The sequence below is a fragment of the Alternaria dauci genome, chromosome 8 (genome assembly GCF_042100115.1).
Source record: "Alternaria dauci strain A2016 chromosome 8, whole genome shotgun sequence".
Classification (NCBI taxonomy): Eukaryota; Fungi; Ascomycota; class Dothideomycetes; order Pleosporales; family Pleosporaceae; genus Alternaria; species Alternaria dauci.
The window spans coordinates 1,984,200-1,997,049 of NC_091279.1; the positions used below are offsets into that span (position 1 = coordinate 1,984,200).

Below are 12,850 nucleotides of genomic sequence, written 5' to 3' on the forward strand. Positions count from 1 at the left end.
CTCCCCCTCAATGGCTATGCCACGGAGCGACCTTACCGATGTGACATGCACAACGCGAGAGACCGTTATCGAAGGGCTGTCGGTAATAGTGACCGGTGTCGAACGCGTTGGTGTCCTCGCGTGTCTTTATGCTCCAACCGGATCGCACAAAAGCGTGGGAAGGATGCCCTTGCAAGTGCAACGTTCTCGACTTTGAATGACAAGGGATTGTCATCTGCATTGCATGACACGGCAGAAATAGAAACCTCAGCTGAGGCAATGTCGTCACCAACAAAATGGCCGACATGAATGAGGCTCATTGCAGGTCCGGTACCTGTCTCATGGTCGCACAAACCGCACGGTGGCCTGTAGAAGTGTCTGGAACTCGACGACGACTTGGGCTGTGCTATGGATGAGCATACGTGTGCCCCTCGAACGTTCCTGATACACAGCAAGGAAGGCTCGCCCAGTTCCCAGGGCGAGGAACAAGGCAGAGCCGGTTCTGTCATCACCGCGCAGCCATGACGGGTGTTGATTGGGATGGCGGCTTGCATCCGCCGATGCGATAGTTTGAGGATGCGACGGCGCCACTATGGCAGTGCACTCCCGCTCTTCCGGCGAGGCCTTGGATCGAGGTGCGCGATGCCAATCAGGAACGGCCGACACGAGTGACTTGCCACACGGTAAGCGCACCTCAAGGCGAAATCGACCTTTCCGATCTGGCTGCCCAGGTACCGTGCCAGCGTCTGCTTCATCACAACAACAAAGTGTTTCAGATCTGTCACCCGCCTCGTCGTCGGCGGTGGCCAACTCACACCTGCAGCAGCTCGCAGCAGACTACCAGACTAGAGAAATGGAGGTGAGGTGGTCTTGTGTGCACCAGGGGCGAGTCAGGGCGAGTCAAAGCGTGACAGCACACCTCCCTTGCAAACAGACTAATTCTGAACGTCCACGTTTTCTGGCGGTACCCACTTCGGCATGCATAACTAGCCCAAAAGGCCAGCGATGTCGAGTGGGGAGCTCCGGGCTGCTGATGCAGCCGGCGTCGACCAGGGTGCCTGGAACAGCCAGAGGCGTCACTATACATATATGCATTCGGTAATAGCGTCTAGGCGACTTGGACACCATTATTATACTACCCTTCCGCTCACTTCGTCATTCTCCAATTCCCAACCCGCAGTTAATTCTCCGACTTTGACATTCGCTGCTTGCCGATCGACGCACATCTTCACCATGTCTAGCCACCCACGATACTACTTCTCGCTACCTACCGAGGCGCCACAACGATCTCGCTCAGCAAGTCGGCGGCCACCTCTAACGCCGTCAACTGTGTCTTCGCCATGCCTCACCACACTCGTGCCTGTAACGTCTCGACGGGATTCTGGCACATCAACATCGGGTAGCCCGACCAAAGCCTCCATCCTCTTGGCCAAGGTTGCTTCATCGCCCACTACGCCTCGAGGCGAGACGCCGCCTGGAAGCCCGATGCTCACTCCACGATCGAGGCTGCAGTCGGAACCGGCCTATTCTTCAGAGAGGCCATCAATGTCCAGGACTGAGAGTGATCGCTACGTCAGGCAATACAGGCAGCAGGGTAAGCACTAAACCAAACGATTTGCAACGAAGCAGCACAAGCTAACATTCTCTCTAGATGGCTACATCAGCTTTCCTGACTTTGAGAAGTTTTGCCAGAACCAGGACCCATATGGCCAGCAACAGCAGCAGTCTGATGTCAGGACATGAACGGACATGCATGAGTCTTTGATGTCATGCAACAAGGACTTGTCTTTTCAACAACACCCAGCAGCCCCATCACCGCATCGCTTGCCAGGCTTACGCTCCTTACCATGAGTTGAAGCACCGCAATCTGGTTTCAGAGCATCGCAGGTCGATAGTGTTCTATCTTCTGCTTGATTGGTACACCGTTTGACTGTCACCGCATCGTCATCGCTGCCAAGCAAGAATGGAAATGAGCAGGGGTCAGATCATCAGATCTATGTCGCGACAGTAACATGTCGGCAAGTAAAGAGGAGGAAGAAAGTCATTGGGGCGGTGCGCGCGGGTATGTCTCGTGATGCTAGACGCAGCGATTCAGCTGCGGCCATAATCGCGCTGATGCCACTTGGACTGGAACGCTTGGCGCCGCCGGGAGGACACTTGAGAATGAGTGCGACTCGAATTTGGATGAGGGGGTGCTAGCGTGTGCGAATGGTAGTCTAGTCTGTTCGTCACTGCTGAAAGAAGAGTAGAGGGATATATAGCCACTACAATGTCATCATGTGTACATTACTCGACGTGTCCTATTTGACCGAGACCTGCCGTGAACGATGTTGTTGGTTTCGGTTGCATTGCCAGGCACTTGTGGCATGAGGTCGCTTGTTCCGCATGCGCTGTCCAGACCACTGCGACGACGATGACAACAACGACTATGCATCATTGCCACGATACAACTGCAGCACCTCCCTCTGCTGTACTCTGTTTGTTGTTGTGATAATCAACATGCGTGCACCGCACATGTTGACTTGCAGATTCGCGAGACGCAACACCATTCAATCCGCATTAATCTCGATACATGTGATATCGAGCAGCCTAGCAGTCACTCAAGCACGCGTTCATTGCGGATCTTTCCAATGATGTGCATTGGACTGCAGGCTGGTGTTGCTGATCATCACCCTCGATTTTGGGCTTGGCACACGTGATGCGCTACTGGGCTCGCTTAACGGATTTTGAACACCACCAATTTGCAAGTCTCAGCCTTTTGACATCGACAGCGACAACCACCCTCCCGACTACCGACAACAAGACTCGTAATCATGGCTGTCGGCAAGAACAAGCGTCTTTCAAAGGGAAAGAAGGGTCTCAAGAAGAAGACCGACACCTTCGCGAAGAAGGACTGGTACAACATCAAGGCCCCAGGAACTTTCGCCGTCCGAGAGTAAGAATTCCCGCTGCGCTGTACTGTACACGGGGACGCAATGCTTACTCTTCGCTCTTTGTAGTGTCGGAAAGACCCTCGTCAACCGCACCACCGGTCTCAAGAACGCCAACGACGCTCTGAAGGGCCGGATATTCGAGGTTTCGCTCGCCGATCTCCAGAAGGATGAGGACCACGCTTTCCGCAAGGTCAAGCTCCGCGTCGACGAGGTCCAGGGCAAGAACTGCCTGACCAACTTCCACGGTCTCGACTTCACCTCCGACAAGCTCCGCTCCCTCGTCCGCAAGTGGCAATCCCTCATCGAGGCCAACGTCGTTGTCAAGACCACCGACGACTACCTCCTCCGCCTCTTCTGCATTGCCTTCACCAAGCGACGACCGAACCAGGTCAAGAAGACCACATACGCCCAGTCGTCCCAGATCAGGGCCATCCGCAAGAAGATGGTTGAGATCATGGCCCGCGACGCCAGCGCGTGCACCCTCGCCCAGCTTACCCAGAAGCTCATCCCCGAGGTCATCGGTCGCGAGATCGAGAAGGCCACCCAGGGCATCTACCCTCTCCAGAACGTATGTGGCTGCAAGAACAACGGTGGATGACACAGGCTAATGCGACACACAGGTACACGTACGAAAGGTCAAGCTCCTCAAGGCACCCAAGTTCGACCTTGGTGCCCTCCTCGGTCTCCACGGCGAGTCAAGCCAGGATGACTCTGGCCAGAAGGTTGAGCGTGAGTTCAAGGAGACCGTCCTTGAGCAGGTTTAAGGTCTCGTTGGATAGGCAAGGGGTTCTTGGGTCTTTTCAACTTTCCGCGGCATGATATCGGCATTCCAAAGGTGTTTGTGTTTACAAATGAAAGATAAACATGGCCCTTGATGCGATCCCGCGGCAGTGATGGCGTGCATGGGGTACGATCCGCATCTGGTGTTAACAGGTCATGCGGGAAAAGTATCATGGAAATGACATTGATGAGTTCCAAATTCATACCTACTGCCATGCGTTGTTGATCGTGTCTGTGGTATGGTGGTCCAATCCTGACGACTGGACTGTAGTCATGAGTAAGTCTATGTCGTGCAGAATTGGGTGGAACTATGAGATGCTTCAATTAGGAAGATGATTTTCCACGAACAATGCAAATACGTGCAAGTCTTGTTGTATGCTATGTCTAGAGAAAAAAAAAGGTCCAATTCAGCCTGATCGATGCCTTAACATATGGTGCAGCACGACGTAAGCCACAATTCACACGTATCACCTACGAAATTGTCTTGGGGTCACAACGGTAGATAGAACATCAAAAATCAATGCCTTCCGCCAGAATTGAACTGACGACCTCGTCATTACTAGTGACGCGCTCTACCACTGAGCTAGGAAGGCTGATCAGAAGCTATTATGCTTCTTGTTGAAAGATCTTTACAAAATAACAAATATAGCGCACAACCAAAAATGTCCACAATGCACCGTCCGATGTGTAGATACGTAAATGCACAGATCTAGGGGTCGGAGCACTTCACGAGAACTAGCAAAAATCGGAGGTAATCTTCCGACAACGCCTTCCAACATCCAAACACCCATGCACAACAGCCTCCGATTCCATCCCCAACCTCCGATGTACCCCCTAGCAACCATCACGATCTCTATACCATAAAGTTCGATCGCCGTCCCAAACTTTGATAAGAGAAAACCACATCACCAACGCCCGTTGCGGTCCTACTCCGTTCACAGTTCTGCGGTGTACAAATGCCAATGTGACAATCAATACATTATCGTGTACATCAAAGAGTCTCGACCCTGATGATCAGTTATGATGATGTGGCTCTGCGTTTTCTGTTTCGCGTGGAAGCGGGAAGACGATTCAAGTTTCAGCGTTGGTGGTGTGCTGGTGTTGAGCGGTATCTCACCGCTACTTTGACGGCGGGGAGACGTCAGTGCTTTGGCGAAGTAGCGATACCACGGTACGAAAGGATGGACATCGCGATCGATCGCAACTGTAGAAGTTTCTAGGGGAGTGGTATGGGGATGTGGGAGAGAGTTTAGCTTTGGGTTAAGTGGGTTTGTTGGGTGGAGAGGCTCGGCCTTGGGCTGGGGTGAATTGTAAGACTGGGTGGATCACGAGCATGGGTTGAAATGCGTTCTCATCGTCGATGGTGATGGTTTGTCCGATGTTGCTGTATCCTAGATGCTTGTACGCTTGCGAGTACACACGCACAGCGGGCCGATACGTGTAGCTATCCTACCGGTCCGTGCCACGGTCAACAGTCGCGGGCAGATACTATCGCGGCTCCGCAGCGTCTTCCATACAGTTCTCTCGACACCGCCAGCCCCATATCACGCGGCTATTATGTACATCTGTATGCTGGTCATGCATGCACGTTGGCTCCGGTGAAAGCCCCAGTCTCAACGCTAACCAATCCTCCGCACAACCTTGCTAGTAGGCAGGCCCTCCCTTCTCCTGATCCTGACCCGGACATCTCCCTTGGGAACCTTTATGCCCATTCCATCAACCGCTTTTGGCAGCACCCACTTGGCCTCTTTCCTCTTAGCGTCCTCTCTCTCCCGATTTGCTTCCTCTTTAGCGGCCTTTTGATCCGCAGTAGGCGCCTCGGCGCCAAATGACGCTTCGTTGCCTGCTTCTTGGATCACATCCAAGAAGGTCTTCTTTGGCGCCGGTGCGATTTCCCAGAGTTGGGTAATGCCTGATACGACAGAGATGATGAGATCGGTCTTGTAGGATTGAGAGCTGTCGGCAGGCGGTAAGACAGACGATGAGACTCGGGTGGTGAGGAATCGGTCAGGTCGGAACGTTTCTGGGGAACTATGAAATGCTGATGACGAGTTTATGAGTGACTGAGAGAGGCCCATGTCGATGTATGTGCCCGGTTCCAGTTCCCATTGCTCCTTCCCGCCAGGGCCGTCCTCTTGTAGGTGGAGTGGTTTCCCAACTCTGTATGTACTTGCGGAGCAGGTATATAGACGTCGAGCTTCATTGATGCATGAGCGAAGATAAGGTAGAGAATTCGACGTCAGCGTTTCCTTCACCGAGCCAAAGCGAATTTCTGGTGGTGCCGGAAAGGACGGATGTATTGATGGAGGTTGTATAGCTTGAGCCCAGGCCTTGGACTCTGCTTTGATGTTCTCGAGAGGCGACCCTTCTGTAGCCTTTCCGTCTTGCGTCTTAGATGATGAATAGATGTGAAGAACCGTCCAGAATACAAGTGGCATTACTTCTGAGTAGATACCATGTACTAGATGGAGACCAATCGAAGCTCGTAACTCGGCCGGTAGTTCATGCTTAGTGAAGAGCTCGTTAAGTTTCATAAGAGGCGTGACTACGTCCGCGTCCGTATCTTCCTCTCCACTCATGCTCTCGTCATCGTCTGGTACCTTCCTTACTGGTGGATGTGTCAATTCTGTGAACAAATTCGTAAAATTCTTCAGCAACCTCTTTCTCGCCAGAGCTGCTCCCGGCAAGCCTTGAATGGGTGTCAATCGCGGTAACCCGAGAGCGAGAGCCCAAAATCGTTCGTTACAACTTGCCAGATCAGTAGCGAGCAGTTGATAGGATTCAGTAAACTGTACTCCGACAATTGGGGGCAATATAGCATTGCAACAGAATTCGTTGAGCAGCCTGAACAGATCGCACTCGGCCTCAGAGGTGCCATCCGTAAGTTCCACATTGGAGACGCGCTCCCATTGCATCTGGTCGACGATAGATGAGTTGAATGTAACGAAATCCGGAAGCGATTCGGTTAATATGCGCAGCGATGTTTTGATCAATCCTTCTTTGGCCGCACCTTCGTGCAGTTCCGTCTCAACGACCTGCTTGATTTCGTTCCGAATCTCAAGATAATGGCTCTCCATTATTTTCGGGAGGTTGAAAGTGTTTCGGAGAATAGCGAGGTCGCTGCTGTCCGGCAGCTCCAAGCTAGGCAAGTTCTTATAGATCTGGCCAAGCAAGGAGTCTGATAGCAGGATATTGTGTTTGGTTCCAGCTGCCTTGTATGCCACTATACCCGCAGTTGCAGAGTCCCTATCGCCAATCAGACCAACCCAGAGAACGCTATCAGCACACTTACCGGACGCCGTTTAACCACTCCTCGCCTCCAAATGCAATGCTCAAAAGATGACGTACACCCGGGATCCAGTATGGCAGCGATTGTACCCGTCTCTTCCCATCTTGGCTTTTGGCAACTTTTCCCGAACTTGATAAAAGTCTCGTAGGTAGCAATACGAAAACCGCTGAAATCGCAAAGGTAGGCAAGAGATCAAACCAGGAGAAGTCTTCGGGTATGGCTTTCTCAAGAATCGGACCAAGACCAAAGTACCAGGCTAGAGCGAGTAGAAATGGGCTGAATAGCGTGAGGTAGCATAGTGGCAGAAACAGGGTCCTTATAATGCCGTTGGAGGCATATACGCTCAGGAACAGAGTCCTGAGGGAACCCATTTTGGCGGTGACAAAAGCAACAATGTCCCGCCCGTGCTCGGCGATGACGCTGTCCCGCGATGACGAAAAGGAAAATGCCCAGCTTTGGATGCGTTCCGGAGAACCGCTGTGGAGCGTTTGGTGCGCGCGGTGAAGTCGTGAATAACCGTCGAATGATGTTCAGCCTTACGCCATGAGGCTCTTGCTCGGCGAGCTCGGAGGTTTGCAGTTGCGACCAGTTGATAAGAACGGTGAAAAGCCGTTGTGAAGGATTCAAGAACCTTGCAGGGTGTGATCTGATGCGGCTGAAAGTGATGTTTTGTAGGCCACGGTAACATTCAATGCACGCCAGGAGATGGATCCCTGCTCAGCTCGCTTACGAATGGGCCTAAACATAGACCCCTCAGCCCTATCGCGATACTGTGAGACGGAGACTTTGCAAATTGTGGTATCGGAAGAGTACTAAGCCATCAACCCTAAAAGGTACGTGCTTTTCAGCCCTCGCGATACACAAATTTGTAATGTCAACCGCCCTTTGTCAACCGAGACTGTCATTCAGACCGCCATCATTCTCGCTGCGCCCTTCTCAACATGAAAACACCGATTCTGCTCAGCAGTCAAACAAATCATATAAATCTCAACTAACACCCCTCGCAGCCCCAAGAGCCATAAAAACGAACGAAAAACAATCTGGGAGCTACCCTCTCAAATATAAATTTTTTTTACTCAAAATGGCATCCTCAAGCATTCCCACGGTTCTGAACTTCATAACGGGCAACAAGAACAAGCTCGCCGAAGTCCAGGCCATTCTTTCCGGTGTCATCGAGCTGCGGAATCAAAACGTTGATCTAGTCGAGATTCAAGGCACCGTCGAAGAAGTCACAAGAGACAAGGCACGGAGAGCAGCCGAAGCTGTAAGTAGAACACCAGTTTAAAACACCTCATGCCTTGGTATAAGAACATGATATACTACGAAGCGGAGCTATAGGTTGTACGAGCACCGATTATTTGAGATTATGTTGGCAGCTAACGACCCCGTCATTCAGATCCAAGGCCCCGTCCTAGTAGAAGACACATGTCTCTGCTTCAAAGCCATGAATGATCTTCCGGGACCGTATATGTATGTCGCCCCCTCTCCTCAATGATCTTCCCAAACAGCCCGCCTCTCTAACACTCTTGATCCTCCAGCAAATGGTTCATGCTCTCCCTCGGCGCACCCAATCTCCACAAAATGCTCTCCGGCTTCGACGACAAATCCGCCCAAGCTGTCTGTACATTCGGATACTGCGAGGGACCAGGCCACGAAGCGATTCTCTTCCAAGGACGCACAGACGGCAAATTGGTAGAAAGCCGCGGTCCTACTGTTTTCGGTAAGTAGCGCATCTTTTTAGTGTTGTGTGTGTTGAAAATTGTGGCGAGGGCTCGATGGGGTAGATTGAAGAGCTGACGATTATAAAAGGTTGGGACTCGTGCTTCGAGTACGAAGGCCAGACGTATGCTGAGATGGAGAAGAGCGAGAAGAACAAGATTAGCCATCGGGCAAAGGCACTGGACAAGCTGAAGGAGTGGCTGGCGAGCAAGAAGACTGAGGCGTAGAAGAGCATTTTGATTGCTGTAGCGCTCAGAGCACATGAGGGAGGGTTGAAGTGATAAGAGTCACCTTCACCAGAACCCTCTCAAGTAAAAAAAAAAAAAAAGACATCATCTTGGTATCATAACACATGCCATCGTATCACATCCTACCCTTTCTCCTCTCTTCTTCCAGATATCCCCAAACACGACCTACTCCTCCTCTTCCGCACTCTGCCTATCCTTCTTCCACTGCGCAATCCACTGCTCCACCCGCTCCAAGTTGCTCTCAACATCCTCGTTACTCTCACTCCTCAGCTCCACCACAATCTCTTCTTTGTAGCTCTCCCTCGCCTCATCAAGCAAAACCTGCATAATCTCGCTATCCATATTCTCCTCCAACTTCTTCCCCGTGTAGCCCCGCGCAGTGAGCCGATCGTACAAAAGCGTGCTATCACAGCGCAGCACAATGACAAGGTCAATCCAGCGTTCGGGAAAAAGGTCGCACGCGTGCCAGTCGAGTATGTAGCCGCCTGTGCTGGCCAGGGGCAAGGATTCCAGGTGGTCGAGTAGCTGGACGGCAACAACACGTTAGCCGCGGGAACTGTGAGTTATGTTATGATGAGGAGGATGATGCATACCTTGTCTTCGTCCACAATCCAACTCCCCGTCTCCTCGTCTTTGCCCTCGTGGAAACCTTCGTCCTTGACAATCTGGTTGACGGAAACGTGCTTGAATCCTGTTGCTTGCGCTAATTGCTCAGCGTGTGTTGTCTTGCCTACTCCGGGTGTACCCGTGATGACAATGTTTGGATTTTGGCGCGCCATGTTCTCGTCCTCTCTTGTATCTCGTCGCAAAATCGGGCGCGGGCTCTGTCGCGTGGTAGGCGGGTTGTTGCGAGTGTTGTAGGCTGGCGCAGGTCGTTATTGGTACGTGTTTCGCGACTGGAATCTATTGCCAAATATAGATCTGTTCTGTAAGGTAGTTCTGGTAGCGTTCCAAGGCGTAAAAGTGGTACAGTGTTGTGTAGCGTTCAGGTGCTCAGTCGCGTCTGCTGCTGGTCGCATCCCAGAATTATTTTTTGAGCGCCCGAACTTCACCCGGCACAACCCCCACTACCCCGCAACTGCTCATTCTGACATGGACCCTAGGCAAAGCAAATGCACAACATCTGAAGTTTGATGGCGGGTGCAAGGATATCTATGCAAGCACAGCATGTATGACACCCTTCTAGAACTCGTAGATGGTTGGTTGGGCATTTGGAATGAGGCGAGCGTCATCACACGCTCTCTACCGAGGCAGATCAACATCATGAGCACATTATACTGGCTACCACCAAAAGTGAGGCTTCAAACTTTTCTTTTCATTGACCCGTAACATGCGCTCAAGACCGTCTACGCCGTCTAAAATACCTCGTCAACATAAGCATTCCTGACCCAAGGAAAACATGCTGCAAAACCCCACCAGGACAACGCCGTACATGCTAGCGATCGGTGGTTGTAAGAGCCCAGGAACCTGTTTGAGCAGATGTCTGGAGGGGTGGGAAGAAGTGGTAGGGGGGAGGGGGGAGAACTGAGTAGTTCTTAAGATATCTAGTCCAGAGGAAGCTCCAACCAACCATTGCCGAACGAACACCCCTGAACTCTTTTGATGCAGTATTACGCCGAGTAAGAAATCGTAAAGAGAAATATCGGACGTGGAGAGTCGTTTAACAGGACATCTCAGTGTGACAGAAGGCGGCTAGGAGGCTAGCTTGAACTGCACATGCCGCTCAACAACGACGTGGGGATATTGTGATCTTTGGAATGCGAGATTACTTTTCGTCGAGCATTTAGCTCTGCTTGCACTCAGCAGCCTCCTGCTTTGGTTTTGTGCCGTCGTTCTGGGACTGTGTTAGTTGGTGTTTGTTCAGAGGGTGACTGGAACTGCTTACCTCGTCGTCTGACTCCTCCTCCTCATCGCGGTCATCGCTGAGCTCGTCCTCGTCCTCGTCGTCCTCGTCCTCAAACTCGCCCTCGTCAAAGTCCTCAATGTTCTCGTATTGAAGAGCTTCACCGGTAAACCAGTCAATGGCGCGGGGGATGAGCTTCTCCTTGATGTCTTCACCGAGCTGGTAGTCGAGTTCGAGACGCTCCTCAATATCGGAAGTGGCGTCATCGTCGTCTTGTGGGGGCTTGGGCGGGTCGAAGAAGTTGAAGAACGACTCTGTAGGCACAGTCTTCTTAACGACGCGGGTCTGCTTGGTGTCTAGAAAGTCGTTAGTCGGTCATCGTCTTGTGACGGCAATTGGAAACTCACTCTTGTTCCTCTGCTTCTTGCTCTCGATGCGGACAGTCAGGTCCTTGCCTGCCTTCCAGTCGACCTTGTCACCCTCGGCGTGGTCGTAGATGAAGTCACCTCCGTAGCCGTTCTCCTCCTGGTAGAAGTAGGTCTTGGTGATGGTCTTGTTGGTGAAGAACTCATTCTCCTCGAACTCGAAGATTAGGCGGAAACCGGGGCGGTCGAGGTACTCCATGCGGATGTCGGTCAGGTGCTTCAGAGCAGCCTCGTCGCGGTCTGTGATCATCTCGGCGAGCGAGATCTGGTTCTTCATGGCGCTGAGCCAGAACTCTGGAATACCCTTGACGTCCTTGCCCTCGTCCTTGTTGAGCTCGGGCTCGGGCTGGTCCTCGTCGTCGTCGTCCTCATCCTGCTGCTCGCCGACCTTGACGTGGTCCTCGGAGGGCTCCTCGGCGCCGTTGACAATCTTGGCACGCGTCTGGTACAGCGGTGTGAACTTGGCAAAGTACTTCTTCTCGAGCTGCAGGACCTCTTCTTGAAACTCAGCCTCGAGCTTGGAGTGCTCCTTCTGGACGCCCTTGAGGCCGGCAACACGGCGGCGGACCGAGGCAGGCAGCGACTCGATGTAGCCGCTGGAGCGGCCGACGAGCGAGCCGAGCTTGTTCTGCATCATGGCGACGAGGGCGGGGTTGGCAGCGAACAGGCCGGCGGCGGTGCGCTCCAGTTCCTCTGTGGGAAAAATTGAGTTAGCGGTCAGGGCGTCGACGAGGATGCAGGGCGGGGTTGGAGGGGCAGGGAATTTGCGACATACCTTCCTTGATAGTGCCGACGCCGGGCTGCTGAGCGCGCGACGATATCGGGGCAGCATTTGCGGGTGTGTTCTGGGGGGTGCTGGCAGGGCGCACGTTAGAATGCGGTACGTCCATGGTTTGGAGCGTGCTCGTTGTGTGGGAGTGGGTGGTGTTTTGGGGGACAAAATTGTGTGGCCGAGAAAGAGGGAAGCGACTTACGGAGCGGATATCGAGTCCATCTTCTTATTGCGGATCGGCTCAGACATCTTGGCGAATGGGTGAGGTCGGTCTGGGTGTGGCGAGATTGTTGGGCGAAAGGGTGGATGTTGTGGGTGAGGCGCAGAATTGTTCGGCGGGTTGAGCGAGAAGGACAGGCGCTACGCAAGGTTGTTTTCGCCCCTCTCTATGCCTAGTTGCAGGCTAGTGCACAATCCAGCAGCAGCAACACACTCGACAGGATAGCGACCAGCCAACAGACACTGCCGCAGATATCCAAGGGAAGGCGAGGGGGATACAGCACAATGCCCGCCAGAAGAGGCGGGCGCCGTGGTTTTTGTACCTTGACCGTCTTTTCGCGGCCGACAGGACACGTGTGGGTGGGTGCCCTTGCCTTGCATCTCTCCGACGTCCAGCAAACGAGCGAGTCGACTTTGTCTGGCGGCGATACCTCACCTGCTTGTGCGCGCGCAGTAGTCTACCACGTCGACTGCCCTCTGCTGCGCTGACTGGCACCACGGCCGACCTTGGCCGCCGGCACATGGATGGATGCACTAAGCAGCACCATGCACACATGCTACCTAGGCACTCTCTGCCACCTCTATCCTACACGCTCATCATCAGCGTCAGCGTCGATTAGTAGCCACACCTGCCTTCTAGAAC

At 52.8% G+C, this 12,850-nt stretch overlaps 6 protein-coding genes across 6 annotated transcripts; 3 read left to right on the forward strand and 3 right to left on the reverse strand.

Moving 5' to 3' along the window:
- Window positions 1-1,212: 1,212 nt before the first annotated feature.
- On the forward strand, window positions 1,213-1,722 carry ACET3X_008611 (uncharacterized protein; the record flags this gene model as incomplete). Its single annotated transcript, XM_069454803.1, has 2 exons — window positions 1,213-1,573; window positions 1,631-1,722. 2 exons carry the CDS (start codon window positions 1,213-1,215, stop codon window positions 1,720-1,722), a joined length of 453 nt encoding a protein of 150 aa, XP_069304213.1.
- A 1,070-nt stretch (window positions 1,723-2,792) lies between these two features.
- On the forward strand, window positions 2,793-3,676 carry ACET3X_008612 (40S ribosomal protein eS1; the record flags this gene model as incomplete). The annotated part of the gene is made up of 3 exons (XM_069454804.1): window positions 2,793-2,914; window positions 2,979-3,480; window positions 3,533-3,676. The coding sequence occupies 3 exons, from the start codon at window positions 2,793-2,795 to the stop codon at window positions 3,674-3,676; spliced, it is 768 nt and encodes a 255-aa protein (XP_069304214.1).
- Window positions 3,677-5,311: 1,635 nt separating this feature from the next.
- On the reverse strand, window positions 5,312-7,352 carry ACET3X_008613 (uncharacterized protein; the record flags this gene model as incomplete). Its single annotated transcript, XM_069454806.1, has 3 exons — window positions 5,312-6,300; window positions 6,439-6,938; window positions 6,985-7,352. The coding sequence occupies 3 exons, from the start codon at window positions 7,350-7,352 to the stop codon at window positions 5,312-5,314; spliced, it is 1,857 nt and encodes a 618-aa protein (XP_069304215.1).
- A 710-nt stretch (window positions 7,353-8,062) lies between these two features.
- Window positions 8,063-8,927, forward strand: ACET3X_008614 (uncharacterized protein; the record flags this gene model as incomplete). The annotated part of the gene is made up of 4 exons (XM_069454807.1): window positions 8,063-8,245; window positions 8,378-8,451; window positions 8,520-8,701; window positions 8,791-8,927. 4 exons carry the CDS (start codon window positions 8,063-8,065, stop codon window positions 8,925-8,927), a joined length of 576 nt encoding a protein of 191 aa, XP_069304216.1.
- Window positions 8,928-9,113: 186 nt separating this feature from the next.
- On the reverse strand, window positions 9,114-9,727 carry ACET3X_008615 (uncharacterized protein; the record flags this gene model as incomplete). Its single annotated transcript, XM_069454808.1, has 2 exons — window positions 9,114-9,473; window positions 9,542-9,727. 2 exons carry the CDS (start codon window positions 9,725-9,727, stop codon window positions 9,114-9,116), a joined length of 546 nt encoding a protein of 181 aa, XP_069304217.1.
- A 1,004-nt stretch (window positions 9,728-10,731) lies between these two features.
- On the reverse strand, window positions 10,732-12,237 carry ACET3X_008616 (uncharacterized protein; the record flags this gene model as incomplete). The annotated part of the gene is made up of 5 exons (XM_069454809.1): window positions 10,732-10,782; window positions 10,834-11,147; window positions 11,199-11,909; window positions 11,992-12,071; window positions 12,191-12,237. 5 exons carry the CDS (start codon window positions 12,235-12,237, stop codon window positions 10,732-10,734), a joined length of 1,203 nt encoding a protein of 400 aa, XP_069304218.1.
- Between the last annotated feature and the right edge of the window lie 613 nt (window positions 12,238-12,850).